The sequence below is a fragment of the Coregonus clupeaformis genome, chromosome 17 (assembly GCF_020615455.1).
Source record: "Coregonus clupeaformis isolate EN_2021a chromosome 17, ASM2061545v1, whole genome shotgun sequence".
NCBI classification, from domain to species: domain Eukaryota; kingdom Metazoa; phylum Chordata; class Actinopteri; order Salmoniformes; family Salmonidae; genus Coregonus; species Coregonus clupeaformis.
In genome coordinates, this window is record NC_059208.1 from 74,063,598 (window position 1) to 74,084,128 (window position 20,531).

General features: G+C 46.4%; 1 protein-coding gene across 1 annotated transcript in view; it reads right to left on the reverse strand.

The window, feature by feature from the left end:
* The window catches only part of gabbr1a (gamma-aminobutyric acid (GABA) B receptor, 1a), a 65,131-nt gene extending 45,160 nt beyond the window's left edge, over positions 1-19,971 (reverse strand). Inside the window, 4 exon segments of the mRNA XM_045226557.1 lie at positions 6,599-6,737; positions 12,835-12,899; positions 13,137-13,223; positions 19,645-19,971. Coding sequence (XP_045082492.1) covers positions 6,599-6,737; positions 12,835-12,899; positions 13,137-13,215 — 283 coding nt within the window. The 5' untranslated portion in view covers positions 13,216-13,223; positions 19,645-19,971.
* Between the last annotated feature and the right edge of the window lie 560 nt (positions 19,972-20,531).

Genomic DNA, 20,531 nt, shown 5'->3' on the forward strand with positions numbered 1-20,531 from the left:
GAACATCTCTGGAGATACCTGAAAATAGCTGTGCAGTGACGCTCACCATCCAACCTGACAGAGCTTGAGAGGATCTGCAGAGAAGAATGGGTGAAACTCCCCAAATACAGGTGTGCCAAGCTTGTAGCGTCAAAGCCAAGACGACTCGAGGCTGTAATCACTTCCAAAGGTGATTCAACAAAGTACTGAGTAAAGGGTCTGAATAGTTATGTAAATGTCATATTTAGGTTTTTTATTTTTAATACATTTGCAAAAATGTCTAAAACCTGTTTTTGCTTTGTCATTATGGGGTATTGTGTGTAGATGGATGTAACGTAACAAAATGTGGAAAAAGTCAAGGGGTATGAATACTTTCCGAATGCACTGTATATGGCATGACAATTCTATAAGGAGTTGGCAACAGAGTAGAAACAGACTGGCTACAAAGGTACCAGTGTTCATTTTGGCAGCTTTTTTAAATTTAGTTTTAGTCTTCGTTTTAGTCTTCAAATATATTTCAGTCTTAGTCACATTTTAGTAATTTCAGTCTTTGTTAGTTTTAGTTATTATCAATTGTCAAAATCTGGACAATTTTTGTCTAGTTTTAGTCACATTCATTTTAGTCACATTTTAGCCATTAAATAATTAATATTTAACTTTCATCATGTGCACATTCAGATAGACTTGTCCAACTAGGCCTACTATCCCCTAATTTGCTGGCACATTGCTATTGTGGCCGATTGTAACCAATGCCAGCCATGATTTACCATATAGGCTACAAAGCCTTGGCTACAGGTTAAACAATTTAGGCATACAGCTCTTTACCCCAATCATAACCATGGGATGGGGGTAAATAACAGTGATTCCTATTAAAAGGGGAGAATCTGAGCTTTCCATCAATGCCAGAATTATTACTGTACTCCTAACCTCGTCTCCAGGCTCGAATTGCTGGTGCATAGAGCCTGGTAACAGTGGGGACCATTTGGGATTTACTGAGTGACATGATAATCAATTCAAATTCTGAGTGAATCACACGACTATGAGGCGTGGCTAGAAATCGAAGCAGAAAAGTGTTTGATATGGTGTATCAAGGAAATAATTCCCCAGAGCCCGAGGTAGTAGGAACCGATCGCTGTTCATGCTTATAGCTAGCCGGCGGAACTCTGCTAGCCATCCTGTAACATGATGTACACGGATGTCACTGAATTCTGTTGACATACTTCAGATATAGCAGACTCTGGAATATCCATATTGCACGAGTTAACCGAGTTCTCTTTGTTGCACACGAACACAAAAAAAATAATGGCCCCCGAATGCAACACACTTAGGGGGAGGTTCTAAGGGTTGCGCTAGATGGTGATGGGACTGAGAGATCAGCCAATTAAAACCTGTAGTTTTTTCGTCCGCTCTTGCCATAGGCTTCCTGTCAAGTACCGTTCTGAGGCGCTCGGAAACCAGATGGTTCGACAGAAAGAGAGCCAGCTGGTCGGCGAGATTACTGTACTCCTAATATTCAGCAAATAGCATTAATATTTCCAATCTGAAATAAACTGCACTCGCATTTGTGGTCCTCTGTAGCTCAGCTGGTAGAGCACGGCGCTTGTAACGCCAAGGTAGTGGGTTCGATCCCCGGGACCACCCATACACAAAAATGTATGCACACATGACTGTAAGTCGCTTTGGATAAAAGCGTCTGCTAAATGGCATATTATATTATTATTATTATTATTATTATTTGCTGACCGTGAGAGCGTCAACACAGATGAAGAACAGTGCACATGGGAAAATAGAGCTTCCAATCTGATGTGATCAAAGCAAAAATTGCCTACATGAAAGTAAGAAAGATTAAACATTATTGTTTAACTAAGGTTAGTTACAATTGAAGTGTCGTGGCCTGCTGGCTATGCATCAGTTAAAAAGATTGACGAGTGACGTGTGGGAGAGCTGGGCAGATACATTTACATTTAAGTCATTTAGCAGACGCTCTTATCCAGAGCGACTTACAGTTAGTGAGTGCATACATTTTCATACTGGCCCCCCGTGGGAAACAAACCCACAACCAGTGGCGGCTGGCCGATAGAGGGCGCTAGGGCGCCGCCCCCTTAAATAAAATTATTTTAAAAAATAAAATAAAAAATAAATAAAAATAATAATAATAATAATAAAAACATCAGTATGTCAATATTTGTGTGTTTGAAATATGGAATGCACACAGTAATATGTGTAAGATATGATAGAAAATCATATTCGCAACCTTTCCTCTGCCTGTCAAACGCCTCGTCAGCTCTGGGCGATACAGAAAGTGCCCCGAGGAGGCGGGTCTACGTAGCAGTTAAGCCAATTGCTAATTTAAGATATGAATGTATGACATAAAATGTAGCCAATCAGCGATCTTAAATCGAATCCAAGGAGGGCGATTATTTTATCGCCCCAAGCTCGCCCCTGATAAAATAAGGACCGGGCTCCAGTGGCGCCATTTTTACTAGACGACAATGGCGAGCGCAAACGTTACTCCTCCAAGACCCAACCCTAACTCGGTGAAATCTCTCCTCCAAGATCCGTTTGAGAGGAGAACTTTGTCAGAGAAAGTTCGGGTGAAAGAGCTGGGCCCAGATCAACCTGACCTCTCAATCAGACAGCAGGCTAGCGAGAAAGGGAAGCAGTATATGCGCGGCTTCTCCCGTAGCTGGTACACCAGGAAGGCTTGGCTAGCTGGGTGCACTGATGCTAATGCTTTATTTTGCTTTCCGTGCTTGCTTTTTAAAACGACGGGGTCAGATTCAGCATGGACAGGTACCGGAGTGAGGGATATGAAGCACCTGTCAGAGAAGGTAAAGAAACATGAGAACACCAGGGCACACATGGACAACTCTGTAAAGCTAGCTGTATTAGGAAGGGTGAACATTGCTACGCAGCTGGATGACGGCCACAGGATTGCGGTGAGGAAACACAATGAGGAGGTGGATAAAAACAGGCACATTCTATCCAAAATTATCGATTGTGTGAAGTTCTGTGGGGCTTTTGAGTTGGCCTTGCGTGGGCACGAGGAGACTGACTCCTCGGACAACCCCGGCATTTTCCGGGGCTTAGTGGATTTTGTTGCCTCCCTCGACAGTGTGCTGGAGGAGCACCTGAAGACAGCTACCGTTTTTTAAGGGCACGTCAAAGACGATACAGAACGAGCTGTTGGACTGTATGCTGTCAGTGCTTAAGGATTACATCCTGGAGGAAGTAAAGAGTGCTGATTTTATCGCCATTCAAGCTGACGAGACGACTGACGCTTTCCACCCACTGCCAGTTGGTGCTTGTGATACGCTACATCGATGCTAAAAGTAACGTCCAAGAGCGTTTTTTCGAGTTCATTTTGATCGAGAACGCAACCGCCGACACCATCGCTACAGCGCTGCTGGAGAGGCTCAGCACCATACTCTCACATGGACAAAAGGCCAAACTTATTGCCCAGGCTTACGACGGAGCAAGTGTGATGAGGGGGAGCCACCGGCGGAGTGCAGCGTAAAATAGTGGATGTGTACGAAAATGCGCACTACGTCCACTGCTATGCACATCAGCTGAACCTCATCATGCAGCAGGCTACTTCACGCATCCCCAGGATCGGCACTTTCTTTTCCGACCTTGCAGGATTTTCTGCTTTCTTCTCCAGGTCTCCCAAGCGAACCACCGTGCTTGACGAAGTGGTTGCGCATAGACTCCCAGAGCCTCTACAACACGGTGGAACTTCCACAGTCGCGCTGTAAACACTGTGTACGAGTACAGGGATGACCTCCTAACGTATTTCCAGACCATCAGAGACTCTGGGAACTTTGATGCCCCGACTGTCAGAGAGGCGGGGGGCTTTGTGAGGATGCTCGAAGACGAGGCTTTCTGTTTTTTCCTGGCACTGTTCCACAAGATCATGCCAAATGTGGACATGCTTTTCAGCCAGCTGCAGAAGAGGAACATCGACCCTGTCTTCATTAAAGCACTTGTCCAGAGGTTCACAGACAGCATGCTAACAATCAGGTAAATAACTATATTTACTATTGGCTGATAAAGATGTTGTTAGAAAGATGAATAGTTCACTTACAACAGTTTAAAAGCCTAAATGTGTCTGGTCATCAAAGTGAGTGATTATCATAGAGCCGTCACAATTATATTTGTTTTAGTATTTTAAAAGGAAAGAGAAGACACAATCAGACGTTGATAATAATGCAGGAAAGTACTACACAGTTTGTAATAATTATTCAGGTGTCCACCAGGTCAATTTCTAGAAGAGGCCTAGTTGTTATTGAAGATTAACTTTATTGCTAAGTGCACAGCAGAACAAAATGATGTTGCATCCCTCTCACAAATGTAATAGAAAAAGGCTTTAAAACGTAATAACATCAGTTAATTATGTACATCACAGGTTAAAAGCAGTTACTAGACATAGTTTGTGTGTATATACACACTATCTGTCTGTCTGTCTGTCTGTCTGTCTGTCTGTCTGTCTGTCTATATATATATATATATATATAAAAGTCACTGGTTGTGTGTTGAGGGGGAATTACAGTGAGTTAAGAAGTCTGATTGCAAGTTATCAAATTAAACTTTATTTTTTGGACCCAGGGCCTCAATTCCCTCTTTGTGTGGGGACAGCGCATCTGACGAGCAGCAACAGCCCATCAAGCGACGGAGGATGCTGGGACCAGGAGAACAACAGAGGTTGGCTATAGAGGTAAGTTGTGATGTAATTGTCAGTGTTTCCCCCTAGAACTTTTTTTCAGGCCTGGTAGTATGTAGCCAAAACCCTGAACAATCAGCACCTTGGTAATCATATACTTGAGTTGGACATAGGCATGTGTCAGTCAGGATCACTTGCATCAAAATAGCTTAATTGCAAATTAAAGCTGATGATGTATCTTTTACAGGTATGTGATACCATCCTGAGTCATGCCAAAGAGAGGTTCTCCTTCACCCAGCACCTCATCAGCGCAACACTATTGCACGGAGAGTTGTTCCCACAACACAGTGTGAAGTTCCCCGATACAGCGCTTGAAACAACCGTGGAGGCGTACCCCATGTTGAACAAGGCCAAGCTCAAAACCGAACTGTCCCTCATCTATGAGAACAGTGAGTTCAAGGCTTGTAGTGGTGCAGTGCCCCTGTACCAGTTCTTCATGGAGAACAACCTTCAGAGCACTTTCACAGAGACTGCCAGCCTCCTCAAGATCCTCATCACCACACCCATGACAACTGCTGAGTCAGAAAGGTGCTTCTCTACACTGAAAAGGATCAAGACCTTCCTGAGAAACAGCATGACACAGGATCGCCTGAACGCTCTGGCCATGCTCTCCATGGAGAAGAAACTTGTCAGGGACATTCCTGACTTTAATCAAAGGGTCATTGAGAGGTTTGCCACTCAGAAGGACAGACGGGCAAAATTCCTGTACAAATAAGATGACAGACACACACACACAGAGCAGCTCTGGCCGCATGTTTCTTTGTATATAGTTGACCTTAGCATAAAAAATCCAGTTATATATGGTACTCTAGAAAGTCTTAATAGTGTCTTTGCTAATATTACTGTATATATGTTGTTTTGTATCAATTAATTGTTGCAGTTCTGGAGCACATTAACAATTAGTCACATTTAGTATGATCATAAAATACTGTATGCTATTCTTCCAGTCAAAGGTTTGAGTTCATCCACTTGATATCCATTTCTATATTATACATCCTTTTATACAGTGTAAGATTTCCTATAAACTTTATAATAATTTCATGTTATTGTCCACTTTCCACTCTGTTCTGACAGCATGCCTGTTGCGTTGCCTGTTTACTACCAATGGTGAAAAGTTCACTTTAAATGCAAATGAAAGGCTTGGGTTTGTGTAATATGTTTTTGTGTAAGAATGCCTCAACTTTTTAATATTGGCATTAAATAATTACTGAATGTTTCACTGAGCACTGCTGTCCTGCAGTTTGTGTTAAAATATATTGCGATGGTTACAGGAAAAAAAAAGTATGGCACAGCCCCACCGAGAATATTTTTCACCAGCCGCCACTGCCCACAACCCTGGCATTGCAAGCGCCATGCTCTACCAACTGAGCTGCAGGGGACTACCAGCTCAATCAGACCGTGCAACTGAAAAACTTTCATTCTGCCAATGAGAGGATTGCATTACATATTCTGCAAAGGCATGCATGCTTATGATTGGACAAAACAGATTAAAAGGAGCTTCATGTCAAATTGAATGACTATTAGTCTCAATGGAATTCTCGTATCGTCACATTTTCCTCAACTAAAATGAAAACTCATTTGTTACAGTTTTTGATCATTTTTTTATGGCTTCTCGTTATCGTCATTCGTTTTCGTCAGGAAAAATTATTTTTCATCATAGTTATTGTTGATGAAATGAACAGGGTACGTTACAGAGCAGAGTGGTGCACAATGATCAATGATACATCAGAGACATCCTTAAGTAGTGGCAGTGATATAGTCTAGTCAATCCAGGAATCACTCTGCACATTGTGAATTTCACTCTGACAGGCATTGAAGAGGAACTTACCCTTAGAGTGTGACAATAGAGTATCAATGAAGTCAAACGGGTAGGCTGTAAATAAAAGAGAGAGTACTTACGACATCTGCTGTGCAGTGTGATGTCGGTCCATGTGCCATTGGGAAGGCACTTCCTGACCTTAGGGCCCACTATGACCCTGTTCCCCCTGCAGATGTACTCTATCTCGTAGTCTACTGGTAGGATCTGCACATTGCGGATCTGCACACAGAAATAGATGATTTAGATTGATGTTTAGCTATGTCTTTGTATATGTCCATCACCTGACTAATTAGTTATTCTTCTGATAGGCTTCAATGTGTTGCTATGATTAGGACAATAACAACATGGTAGCCACTAGATATGGCCATGCTAGAAAGAACAAAAGGGGCGATAATGTCAGAATTGACAAGCAACTATATGAGCTATTTGTACTTTATCTAGGGTTAGATATGATTAAAGGAGTTAATGTAAGGGTTTTTGTTAGTACTGTGATTGTCACGGTTTCGGCCGAGGCTGCTCCTCCTCCTTGTTCGGGCAGGCTTCGGCGGTCGTCGTCTCCGGAGTACTAGCTGCCACCGTTCTATGTTTCATGTTCGTTTGGTTTTGTCTCTTTGTAACACCTGTCCCTTGTTTGTGTTTGATTGTGTTCCCTATTTAGTTTCGTTTGTTTGGGTCAGGTGTTATGCGTGATTGTATTTGTCAGCTTGCCTCCGAGGAGTTTGTCTCTCTCGTTTGTTGTATTTTTCGAGAGTTCGCACTGCGTGCGCTTTTTCTTGTTTTCCGCACTGTGTGTTGTGCGTAATTGTTCGCGCCGCCCGGTTGGGTTGGTGACTCATTTTCCTGCATTGGATTTACTAAAGTCTGTTGAAGTCATCCTTGTTCCTGCGCTTGATTCCCTACACTCATCCACACACAGCACTCTGACAGAATCACGCATCATTCCATGGAATCAGCAGGAGCGACCGCGCCAACAGCAGGTATGGAGGAACGTCTTCGTGGGCAGGAGGACCGGATTAACCAGGTCTGTCATGCCCTGGAGGGGGTGATGAACACTCTCCACCGATGGGAAACCAGCGGGGTACCCACGACCCCACCTACCGAACCATCCCCATCGGTCAGTCCTCCTGTCCCATCTCCGGAACCCAGTGGGATTCGGCTCTCGCTCCCGAGGGCGTACGACGGCTCCGCTGCCGGGTGTCAAGGGTTCCTGCTGCAAGTGGAGCTCTACCTCGCCACCGTACACCCGGCGCCCTCGGGACACGAGAGCGTCTCAGCCCTCATCTCCTGTCTCACCGGCAAGGCGTTGGAGTGGGCCAACGCCGAATGGAGGAGAATGGACGCCGCTACCACTACCTATGCGGAGTTCTCCCGCCGCTTCCGTGCTGTGTTTGACCATCCACCAGAGGGGAAGGCGGCGGGGGAGCGTCTGTTCTACCTCCGACAGGGGATGAGGAGCGCCCAGGACTTTGCCTTGGAATTCGGACTCTAGCGGCCGATGCAGGGTGGAATGAGCGGGCCCTTATAGACCACTTCCGTTGCAGCCTCCGGGAGGACGTCCAGCGAGAGTTGGCGTGCAGGGACACCTCGTTGACCTTTGACCAACTTGTCGACATGGCCATTCGGCTGGATACCCTGCTCGCCACCCGTGGACGTCCCGGGTGGGGTTCGCCCATTCCACTCTCCAGCACCTCCGAGCCGAGCCCTATGGAGCTCGGGGGTGCTGGCGCTAGAGAACGGAGGAGTAGGAACCCGAGGGGGGCCGTTCCCTGCACTAACTGTGGCCGTGGAGGGCACACCGTGGCTAGGTGTTGGGGAGGGTCCCCCGGTGGAGGAGAAGGCAGGTCACGCATTGGGGGGTCCCCCCAGGTGAGTAGGCGCCCTACTTACCCAGAGCTTTCTGTCGTTCACCTAACCTTGCCTGTTTGTTTTCCACAGGTTGCACCTCGTTCCCAGCATAAGGCGCTGGTAGATTCAGGCGCAGCTGGGAATTTTGTAGATCGCCAGTTTTGTGTAGAGTTAGGGATTCCCCTCCTTCCAGTTGATAAGCCTTTCCCTGTTCATGCCCTAGATAGCCGTCCGTTAGGGTCTGGGTTGATTAGGGAGGTCACAGCACCCCTTCAAATGATGGCGCAGGAGGGTCATGAGGAGACGATTCAGCTCTATCTGATTGACTCTCCTGCGTATCCGGTAGTGCTGGGCCTTCCCTGGTTGATGACCCATGACCCTACTATTATGTGGCGAGAGAAAGCTCTTAAAGGGTGGTCTGCCCAGTGTGAGGGGCGGTGTCTGGGTGTTTCCATAGGGGCGACCTCGGTGGAAAGTCCGAATCTAATGACAGCACTGCATATTCCCCCGAGTATGAGGATTTGAAACTGGTGTTTAGTAAAACTAGGGCGGCGCAGCTGCCGCCTCATAGACGGGGGGATTGTGCGATAGATCTCCAGTCAGGAGCAGCTCTCCCGCGGAGCCATGTGTATCCCTTGTCTCAAGAGGAGAGGAAGGCAATGGAGACGTACATCGCTGAGTCTCTGAGACAGGGATACATACGGGCCTCCACTTCACCCGCTTCCTCGAGTTTCTTTTTGTGAAGAAAAAGGATGGAGGTCTGCGCCCGTGTATTGATTACCGCGGTCTCAATCAGATTACGGTGAAGTACAGCTATCCACTTCCTCTGATTGCGACTATGACGGAGTCACTGCACGGTGCGCAGTTCTTTACAAAATTGGATCTCAGGAGCGCATATAACTTGGTGCGCATTAGAGAGGGCGATGAATGGAAGACAGCGTTTAGCACGACTTCCGGACACTACGAGTATCTAGTCATGCCATATGGGTTAATGAATGCTCCCTCAGTCTTCCAATCCTTCGTCGATGAGATTTTCCGGGACATGCAGGGACAGGGAGTAGTCGTGTACATCGACGACATTCTGGTGTACAGTCCTACCCGAGCAGAGCATGTAGCCCTGGTGCGCCGAGTATTGAGGAGGCTGTTGGAGCATGACCTATATGTCAAGGCAGAGAAATGTCTGTTTTTTCAGAAGTCGGTCTCCTTTCTGGGTTACCAGTTGTCTGCGTCAGGGGTGAAGATGGAGGTAGACCGGGTGTCAGCTGTGCGTATTGGCAGACCCCAACCACTGTGAAGGAGGTGCAACAGTTCTTGGGTTTTGCAAATTATTACCGGAGGTTTATCCGGGGTTTTGGACAGGTGGCAGCTCCCATAACGTCTCTGTTAAAGGGGGGTCCGGTGCGCTTGCGGTGGTCAGCTGAGGCGGACAGGGCTTTTGGGAGACTGAAGGACCTGTTTACCTCGGCGCCGGTGTTGGCGCATCCGGATCCCTCTTTACCTTTCCAGGTAGAGGTGGACGCGTCAGAGGCCGGTATAGGGGCCGTTCTTTCCCAACGTTCTGGCACACCACCTAAACTCCGTCCCTGTGCGTTTTATTCTAAAAAGCCTCAGTCCGGCGGAGCGGAATTATGACGTAGGAGACAGGGAGCTGTTAGCCGTGGTACAGGCCCTAAAGGTGTGGCGGCATTGGCTCGAGGGGGCTCAACACCCTTTCCTCATTCTAACTGACCATCGTAACCTGGAGTACATCCGGGCAGCTAGGAGACTGAATCCTCGCCAGGCCCGCTGGACTATGTTTCTAGCCCGGTTTGTGTTTAAAATCACGTACATCCCTGGGTCCCAGAACGGGAAGGCAGATGCTCTGTCTCGGCGGTATGACGCTGAGGAGAGGTCCGTTGAGCCCACGCCCATACTACCAGAGTCTTGTCTGGTTGCACCGGTGGTGTGGGAGGTTGATGCCGAGATCGAGCGGGCGTTACGCACCGACCCAAGTCCTCCACAGTGTCCAGTGGGTCGGACGTACGTCCGCTCGAGGTACGCGATCGCCTCATTTGTTGGGCTCATACGTCCCCCTCCTCTGGCCATCCGGGTATCGGCCGGACAGTGCACTGCCTTAGCACGAAGTACTGGTGGCCAACGTTAGCTAGGGATGTGAGGATTTATGTCTCCTCCTGTTCGGTGTGTGCCCAGTGTAAGGCGCCCAGACATTTGCCCAGGGGTAAGCTACAACCCCTGCCTATTCCACAACGACCCTGGTCCCACCTCTCGGTGGATTTTGTTACCGACCTTCCCCCCTCACAGGGGAATACTACCATCCTGGTCGTTGTGGATCGGTTCTCGAAGGCCTGTCGTCTCCTTCCCATGCCGGGTCTACCCACTGCCCTACGGACCGCTGAGGCTCTGTTTACCCATGTCTTCCGGCATTACGGGGTACCCGAGGATATAGTGTCTGACCGAGGCCCCCAGTTCACCTCCAGAGTGTGGAGAGCGTTTATGGAACGGTTGGGGGTTTCGGTAAGCCTTACCTCGGGTTACCACCCGGAGAGTAATGGGCAGGTTGAACGTGTTAACCAGGAGGTGGGTAGGTTTCTGAGGTCTTATTGCCAGGGCCGGCCGGAGGAGTGGGCGAGATACGTTCCGTGGGCCGAAATGGCACAGAACTCTCTCCGCCACTCCTCCACCCAACTAACCCCTTTCCAGTGTGTGTTAGGGTACCAGCCGGTTCTGGCACCTTGGCACGAGAGCCAGATCGAGGCCCCTGCGGTGGATGAATGGGTACGGCGCTCGGAGGAAACATGGAACGCTGCCCACGTACATCTGCAGCGGGCCATCCGTCGGCAGAAAACGAGCGCCGATCTCCACCGCAGTGAGGGGCCTGTGTACGCACCTGGAGATCGGGTCTGGCTCTCGACCAGAAACCTGCCCCTCCGCCTGCCCTGCCGGAAGCTGGGTCGGCGGTTTGTGGGGCCATTCAAAGTCCTGAGGAGGTTGAACGAGGTGTGTTACAGGTTAGAACTGCCTATTGATTATAGGAATATTAACCCCTCGTTCCATGTGTCTCTCCTCAGGCCGGTGGTAGCTGGTCCACTCCAGGAGTATGAGATAGAGGAGACTCCTCCGCCCCCGTTGGACATCGAGGGGGCTCCGGCGTACACCGTGAGGTCCATCCTTGATTTGAGACGCCGGATGGGGGGTCTTCAATATCTCGTGGAGTGGGAGGGGTACGGCCCGGAGGAGCGGTGCTGGGTGCCAAGGAGGGACATATTGGACCAGTCCCTGCTGACCGAGTTCCATCGGGGTCATCCTGCGCGCCCTGCTCTGCGTCGTCCGGGTCGTCCCCGAGCCCCGGGTCGGCGCACGGCTGGAGCCGCGCGTCAAGGGGGGGGTACTGTCACGGTTTCGGCCGAGGCTGCTCCTCCTCCTTGTTCGGGCAGGCTTCGGCGGTCGTCGTCTCCGGAGTACTAGCTGCCACCGTTCTATGTTTCATGTTCGTTTGGTTTTGTCTCTTTGTAACACCTGTCCCTTGTTTGTGTTTGATTGTGTTCCCTATTTAGTTTCGTTTGTTTGGGTCAGGTGTTATGCGTGATTGTATTTGTCAGCTTGCCTCTGAGGAGTTTGTCTCTCTCGTTTGTTGTATTTTTCGAGAGTTCGCACTGCGTGCGCTTTTTCTTGTTTTCCGCACTGTGTGTTGTGCGTAATTGTTCGCGCCGCCCGGTTGGGTTGGCGACTCATTTTCCTGCATTGGATTTACTAAAGTCTGTTGAAGTCATCCTTGTTCCTGCGCTTGATTCCCTACACTCATCCACACACAGCACTCTGACAGTGATAGTAGTGATAGTACAGTGATAACAGTGGTAGTACACTCTTAGAAAAAGGGGTTCCAAAAGGGTTCTTCGGCTGTCCCCACAGGAGAACCCTTTTTGGTTCCAGATAGAACCCTTGTGGAAAGGGTTCTACATGGAACCCAAAAGGTTTCTACCTGGAACCAAAAAGGGTTCTTCAAAGGGTTCTCCTATAGGGGCAGCCGAATAACCCTTTTAGGTTCTAGATAGCACCTTTTTTTCTAAGAGTGTACTGTAATAATAATATAATATGCCATTTAGCAGACGCTTTTATCCAAAGCGACTTACAGTCATGCGTGCATACATTTTTTTTTTTGTGTACGGGTGGTCCCGGGGATCGAACCCACTACCTTGGCGTTACAAGCGCCGTGCTCTACCACATACTGTGATGGTATTCTGAGTACTGTGATGGTATTGAGGGTACTGTGATGGTACTGAGAGTACTGTGATGGTATTGAGAGTACTGTGATGGTATTGAGTGTACTGTGATGGTATTGAGAGTACTGTGATGGTATTGAGAGTACTGTGATGGTATTGAGAGTACTGTGATGGTATTGAGTGTACTGTGATGATATTGAGAGTACTGTGATGGTATTGAGTGTACTGTGATGGTATTGAGAGTACTGTACCTGTTCTTGTGTCAGGCCTCTGTAGCGGATGCCTCCATCTCTGGGAGGACGGATGATGGCACAGCCTAAAAAGGAGATGAGCGAAAGACATTCTGAGTGGAAGAATAATGACTTACAGTAGTCTACATTACAGTCATGAGATATATCACACTCCAATTATAATCATCACTCCATCTAAAGCCTTCCTCCATGCATTCAGCAACATTGTGATGATGCTTCATTTAGCAATCTCTATGGTATTTCTAACTGCTAACACAAACACATGTTGCACGCACGTGTACACACACAAACACAATAATTACCTCCAGTTGTTGAATTATGTATGGCCACAACAAGAGATGGCACAGCATACATAATTATAAGAAACAATAGCTGTGCCATTACTGGATCTGGAGGGAGAGAGAGAGAGAGAGAGAGAGAGAGAGAGAGAGAGAGAGAGAGAGAGAGAGAGAGAGAGAGAGAGAGAGAGAGAGAGAGAGAGAGAGAGAGAGAGAGAGAGAGAGAGAGAGAGAGAGAGAGAGAGAGAGAGAGAGAGAGAGAGAGAGAGAGAGAGAGAGAGAGAGAGAGAGAGAGAGAGAGAGAGAGAGAGAGAGAGAGAGAGAGAGAGAGAGAGAGAGAGATTAAAGGATTAAATAAGAAAATAATGAAAGGAAGAGACAGAGAGGGAAGTTAGTTCTAAGCAGTCTTTATACATTAGTACAGTCATTATATCGTAAAACAAAAACCTTGTTCATGGGAGGAACCAACATTCCTAATGGGAGGGTCTTATCAAACACATAATTCATAACCATTGACAAGGACAATCCATGTATCCATCTAAACCAGTGACCAAACAATGACATAGACCAACCTTCATATGTACACTATTCATCTAGTAACAAAAACCTCACCTAAAGCAGTTCAGTGAGTAGTGCTTCTGCCACTAAAGACCAGTGCATTAGTTGTTACTAATATGTACTGGCTCCATGCGCTGTATAGGGACAGTATGAGAGCAGAACTTACTCTGCCATAACCCTGTGCATAATGTACAGATTTATGAGCTCTTCCCACAGTGGAGTGGGATAGGTCAAGATCACTCACTCAGTCCAACAGTGTGCTCTCAGTGCTAACACAGCCAACACAGCAGCCATACAAGTGTGTACTAAAGTATAAATACACCTAAATATAGCCACTCATTTGCTGCGCTGAATAATGAATGCAACTTCATCATGTTGTCACACAGAGAGATGGAGAGAGAAAGACAGAGAGAGAGGAGGGGAGAGAAAGAGAGAGGACAGGGTGTAACAAAGCTCCACGGTGAGACAGATGGTGGGAAGGAAGGGAAGGGTAGTGGAGGAAGATAGACAGACACTGTTGGATACTTCATTAGCATGATGGTGTATTTATAGAGCACTAACAAGAGCATGCAGGAGGAGACAGACACGGAGAGAGAGAAAGAGAGAAAAAGTGGGGGAAACAATGAAAATGGTGTGTTTGTGTGTGAGACAGAGAGAGAGAGAGAGAGAGAGAGAGAGAGAGAAGGAGAGAGAGAGAGAGAGAGAGAGAGGGGGGAGAGAGAGAGAGAGAGAGAGCACAGTGGGAGACACTCCTCACATACTGGGATACATAAAAGCAAACTGTGTGAGCATCAATCAATCAATCAATTTTATTTTATATAGCCCTTCTTACATCAGCTAATATCTCGAAGTGCTGTACAGAAACCCAGCCTAAAACCCCAAACAGCTAATAATGCAGGTGTAGAAGCACGGTGGCTAGGAAAAACTCCCTAGAAAGGCAAAACCTAGGAAGAAACCTAGAGAGGAACCAGGCTATGAGGGGTGGCCAGTCCTCTTCTGGCTGTGCCGGGTGGAGATTATAACAGAACCATGCCAAGATGTTCAAAAATGTTCATAAGTGACAAGCATGGTCAAATAATAATCAGGAATAAATCTCAGTTGGCTTTTCATAGCCGATCATTAGAGTTTAAAACAGCAGGTCTGGGACAGGTAGGGGTTCCATAACCGCAGGCAGAACAGTTTAAACTGGAATAGCAGCAAGGCCAGGCGGACTGGGGACAGCAAGGAGTCACCACGGCCGGTAGTCCCGACGTATGGTCCTAGGGCTCAGGTCTCTCAGTTGGCTTTTCATAGCCGATCATTTAGAGTTGAAAACAGCAGGTCTGGGACAGGTAGGGGGTTTCGTAGCCGCAGGCAGAACAGTTGAAACTGGAATAGCAGCAAGGCCAGGCGGACTGGGGACAGCAAGGTGTCATCATGCCCGGTAGTCCTGACGTATGGTCCTAGGGCTCAGGTTCTCAGAGAGAAAGAGAGAACGAGAGAATTAGAGAGAGCATACTTAAATTCACACAGGACACTGGATAAGACAGGAGAAGTACTCCAGGTATAACCAACTAACCCCAGCCCCCGACACATAAACTACTGCAGCATAAATACTGGAGGCTGAGACAGGAGCGGTCCGGAGACACTGTGGCCCCATCCGAAGAAACCCCGGACAGGGCCAAACAGGAAGGATATAACCCCACCCACTCCGCCAAAGCACAGCCCCCGCACCACTAGAGGGATATCCCCAACCACCAACTTACAATCCTGAGACAAGGCCGAGTATAGCCCACAGAGGTCTCCACCACAGCACAAACCAAGGGGGGCGCCAACCCAGACAGGAAGATCACGTCAGTAACTCAACCCACTCAAGTGACGCACCCCTCCCAGGGACGGCATGAAAGAGCACCAGCAAGCCAGTGACTCAGCCCCTGCAACAGGGTTAGAGGCAGAGAACCCCAGTGGAGAGGGGAACCGGCCCGGCAGAGACAGCAAGGGCTGTTCGTTGCTCCAGCCTTTCCGTTCACCTTCACACTCCTGGGCCAGACTACACTCAATCATATGACCTACTGAAGAGATAAGTCTTCAGTAAAGACTTAAAGGTTGAGACCGAGTCTGCGTCTCTCACATGGGTAGGCAGACTGTTCCATAAAAATGGAGATCTATAGGAGAAAGCCCTGCCTCCCGCTGTTTGCTTAGAAATTCTAGGGACAATTAGGAGGCCTGCGTCTTGTGACCGTAGCGTACGTATTGGTATGTACGGCAGGACCAACTCGGAAAGATAGGTAGGAGCAAGCCCATGTAACGCTTTATAGGTTAACAGTAAAACCTTGAAATCAGCCCTTGCCTTAACAGGAAGCCAGTGTAGGGAAGCTAGCACTGGAGTAATATGATCAAATTTCTTGGTTCTAGTCAGGATTCTAGCAGCCGTATTTAGCACTAACTGAAGTTTATTTAGTGCTTTATCCGGGTAGCCGGAAAATAGAGCATTGCAGTAGTCTAATCTAGAAGTAACAAATGCATGGATTAATTTTTCTGCATCATTTTTGGACAGAAAATTTCTGATTTTTGCAATGTTACGTAGATGGAAAAAAGCTGTCCTTGAAACAGTCTTGATATGTTCGTCAAAAGAGAGATCAGGGTCAAGAGTAACGCCTAGGTCCTTCACAGTTTTATTTGAGACGACTTTACAACCATCAAGATGAATTGTCAGATTTAACAGAAGATCTCTTTGTTTCTTGGGACCTAGAACAAGCATCTCTGTTTTGTCCGAGTTTAAAAGTAAAAAGTTTTCAGCCATCCACTTCCTTATGTCTGAAACACAGGCTTCTAGCGAAGGCAATTTTGGGGCTTCACCATGCTTCATTGAAATGTACAGCTGTGTGTCATCCGCATAGCAGTGAAAGTTAACATTATGTTTTCGAATAACATCCCCAAGAGGTAAAATATATAGTGAAAACAATAGTGGTCCTAAAACGGAACCTTGAGGAACACCGAAATGTACAGTTGATTTGTCGGAGGACAGACCATTCACAGAGACAAACTGATATCTTTCCGACAGGTAGGATCTAAACCAGGCCAGAACTTGTCCGTGTAGACCAATTTGGGTTTCCAGTCTCTCCAAAAGAATGTGGTGATCGATGGTGTCAAAGGCAGCACTAAGGTCTAGTAGCACGAGGACAGATGCAGAGCCTCGGTCTGACGCCATTAAAAGGTCATTTACCACCTTCACAAGTGCAGTCTCAGTGCTATGATGGGGTCTAAAACCAGACTGAAGCATTTCGTATACATTGTTTGTCTTCAGAAAGGCAGTGAGTTGCTGCGCAACAGCTTTTTCTAAAAATTTTTTTTTTGAGAGGAATGGAAGATTCGATATAGGCCGATAGTTTTTTATATTTTCCGGGTCAAGGTTTGGCTTTTTCAAGAGAGGCTTTATCACTGCCACTTTTAGTGAGTTTGGTACACATCCGGTGGATAGAGAGCTGTTTATTATGTTCAACATAGGAGGGCCAAGCACAGGAAGCAGCTCCTTCAGCAGTTTAGTAGGAATAGGATCCAGTATGCAGCTTGAAGGTTTAGAGGCCATGATTATTTTCATCATTGTGTCAAGAGATATAGTACTAAAACACTTAAGTGTCTCTCCCGATCCCAGGCCCTCGCAGAGCTGTGCAGATCCAGGACAGCTAAGCCCTGGAGGAATACGCAGATTCAAAGAGGAGTCCGTAATTTGCTTTCTAATGGTCATGATCTTTTCCTCAAAGAAGTTCATGAATTTATCACTGCTGAAGTGAAAACCATCCTCTCTTGGGGAATGCTGCTTTTTAGTTAGCTTTGCAACAGTATCAAAAAGAAATTTTGGATTGTTCTTATTTTCCTCGATTAATTTGGAAAAGTAGGATGATCGAGCAGCAGTGAGGGCTCTTCGGTACTGCACGGTACTGTCTTTCCAAGCTAGTCGGAAGACTTCCAGTTTGGTGTGGCGCCATTTCCGTTCCAATTTCCTGGAAGCTTGCTTCAAAGCTCGGGTATTTTCTGTATACCAGGGAGCTAGTTTCTTATGACAAATGTTTTTCGTTTTTAGGGGTGCAACTGCATCTAGGGTATTGCGCAAGGTTAAATTGAGTTCCTCAGTTAAGTGGTTAACTGATTTTTGTCCTCTGACGTCCTTGGGTAGGCAGAAGGAGTCTGGAAGGGCATCAATGAATTTTTGTGTTGTCTGAGAATTTATAGCACGACTTTTGATGCTCCTTGGTTGGGGTCTGAGCAGATTATTTGTTGCGATTGCAAACGTAATAAAATGGTGGTCCGATAGTCCAGGATTTTGTGGAAAAACATTAAGATCTACAACATTTATTCCATGGGACAAAACTAGGTCCAGAGTATGACTGTGGCAGTGAGTAGGTCCAGAGACATGTTGGACAAAACCCACTGAGTCGATAATGGCTCTGAAAGACTTTTGGAGTGGGTCTGTGGACTTCTCCATGTGAATATTAAAATCACCAAAAATTAGAATATGATCTGCTATGACTACAAGGTCTGATAGGAATTCAGGAAACTCAGAGAGGAACGCTGTATATGGCCCAGGAGGCCTGTAAACAGTAGCTATAAAAAGTGATTGAGTAGGCTGCATAGATTTCATGACTAGAAGCTCGAAAGATGAAAACGTCATTTTTTTGTAAATTGAAATTTGCTATCGTAAATGTTAGCAACACCTCCGCCTTTGCGGGATGCACGGGGAATATGGTCACTAGTGTAACCAGGAGGTGAGGCCTCATTTAACACAGCAAATTCATCAGGCTTAAGCCATGTTTCAGTCAGGCCAATCACATCAAGATTATGATCAGTGATTAGTTCATTGACTATGACTGCCTTTGAAGTGAGGGATCTAACATTAAGTAACCCTATTTTGAGATGTGAGGTATCACGATCTCTTTCAATAATGGCAGGAATGGAGGAGGTCTTTATCCTAATAAGATTGCTAGGGTGAACACCACCATGTTTAGTTTTGCCCAACCTAGGTCGAGGCACAGACACAGTCTCAATGGGTATGGCTGAGCTGACTACACTGACTATGCTATTGGCAGACTCCACTAAGCTGGCAGGTTGGCTAACAGCCTGCTGCCTGGCTGTTAGCCAACAGCATGGTATGGATCAGAGCTTAAAATATATCAAGCTAGCCAGCTTCATAAATATTATGGTAATGTCAGTGGCCTATTTAAATCAACAAGCTGCGCTATAGCTTTAGGTGCAGCAAAACTAATTTCAGCACCATGGACAGCGGATGTATCTGAACAAAAGATTCCAACTGGGACGAGCGTAGAGAAACAGATATTTCTGGACCGTAGACAGCAGCACCCGCGACAACACAGATACGTATCTAAGCCAAAACCAAAACGTAGATAATGTATTAAGCAAGCCACATCTGACATGCTATTAGAAAACTGATAAAACAATGCAAAAATAGCCATATGTTTACAATGGTGTCCAGGTGGATTTAAATATCGAGACACGTGCACTGGACTGATATCGTCTACAAACGCTTTAATAAGGGTCGCTCTGAGGGTGCCACCAACAGTAGGCTACCGGTAGTTGCTGGTCGTGTTGACGGCCGGGAATCCTTAACGGCCTATCGAGGAAGGCCAGCCCTATATCCGTTTGCACAATTCAGATTTGAGAAGTTCAGATTTCATGTCAATTCTAGCATGCCATTCATTCCCACAGCCTAAAAAAATCACTGAAAACGTGCAAAATATATCTAAAGATAAACTCACGTCATTAATAGGTGGGACTGTGTGTTATATTATGCTCGATAATAAAAAACAATGTAAAGTAATTTACGAGAATACAATTTGCATAGGCTAGAGTAGGCCTGTCATCTGAATACAAATATAATACAGTCAAATCTATGCAAGCTTGCTTCCTTAGAATTATATACGATTGTTTAGGTTGCACACTGAGTAAGAGATTGTAGCATGTAATCATGTGTACTTACAAATACTTTCGACGCGCTCAATCAAGATGACCGAATGTCCGTCGGTTGCGACTCGTTTGGGAACACCCAAATGTCGAATTATTTGGGAAAATGTGCTTCTCTGCAACGTATTGTATGGCTATGTTTTTATGGCTATAAATGTGCAACCCGGTCCCCATGCATAGGCTATACATTGAATGTGAAAAACAACCGTATTAATCAGTCTATTGCCATCTACTTCAAATTCGTATGGTGAAAAGTAAGAAACGAAAAATATATATATAAATACACGCACTATATACAATCGCTTCCCCATGTACGACTAAACACAGATTCCTCACACTCCCTCCCTTTTTTTCTCCCTCCCTACAATCTCCAGCTAATTCACGACGTCATGATGGAGAGACGTACGTTTTCTCACGCACAAATCTCCTTTTCCCAGATGTATGTTCAGGTATTGGCCCACACCAGCAAATCGTGATCATGGCAAATCTTAGAGCTTAAATTTTTTGATAAGCGTTATGGAGTTATTCTAATCGGTGAGTATTTATACAAAAAAAGCAATATGGAAGATTCCCAATATATGCACTTTATAAAGCCAGAATTAAGCCTTTGTAAAGCCTTCAGATCCTAGGTCAATGAAGCAGGCATAAGTCGATTTTACAACGTTGAGCCTCTATTTTCAGCGTTAGTAAACACAGAGATGTTCTTATACTACAGGCTTTGGTACCCCTCTCCCTCACCCTCCTCCTGACTTCTATTCCGAGAGCACCCGTCTCCTTCATATTTATATCCCCGTTGAATAATTGAAGCAGGGGGATAAAAGATAACTCATCTCTTTTCCTGTCTCCTCCCAACGCTCTAGCTTTTTCTGCAAACCCCACATTCTCCTCTTCTTCTAAATCTGT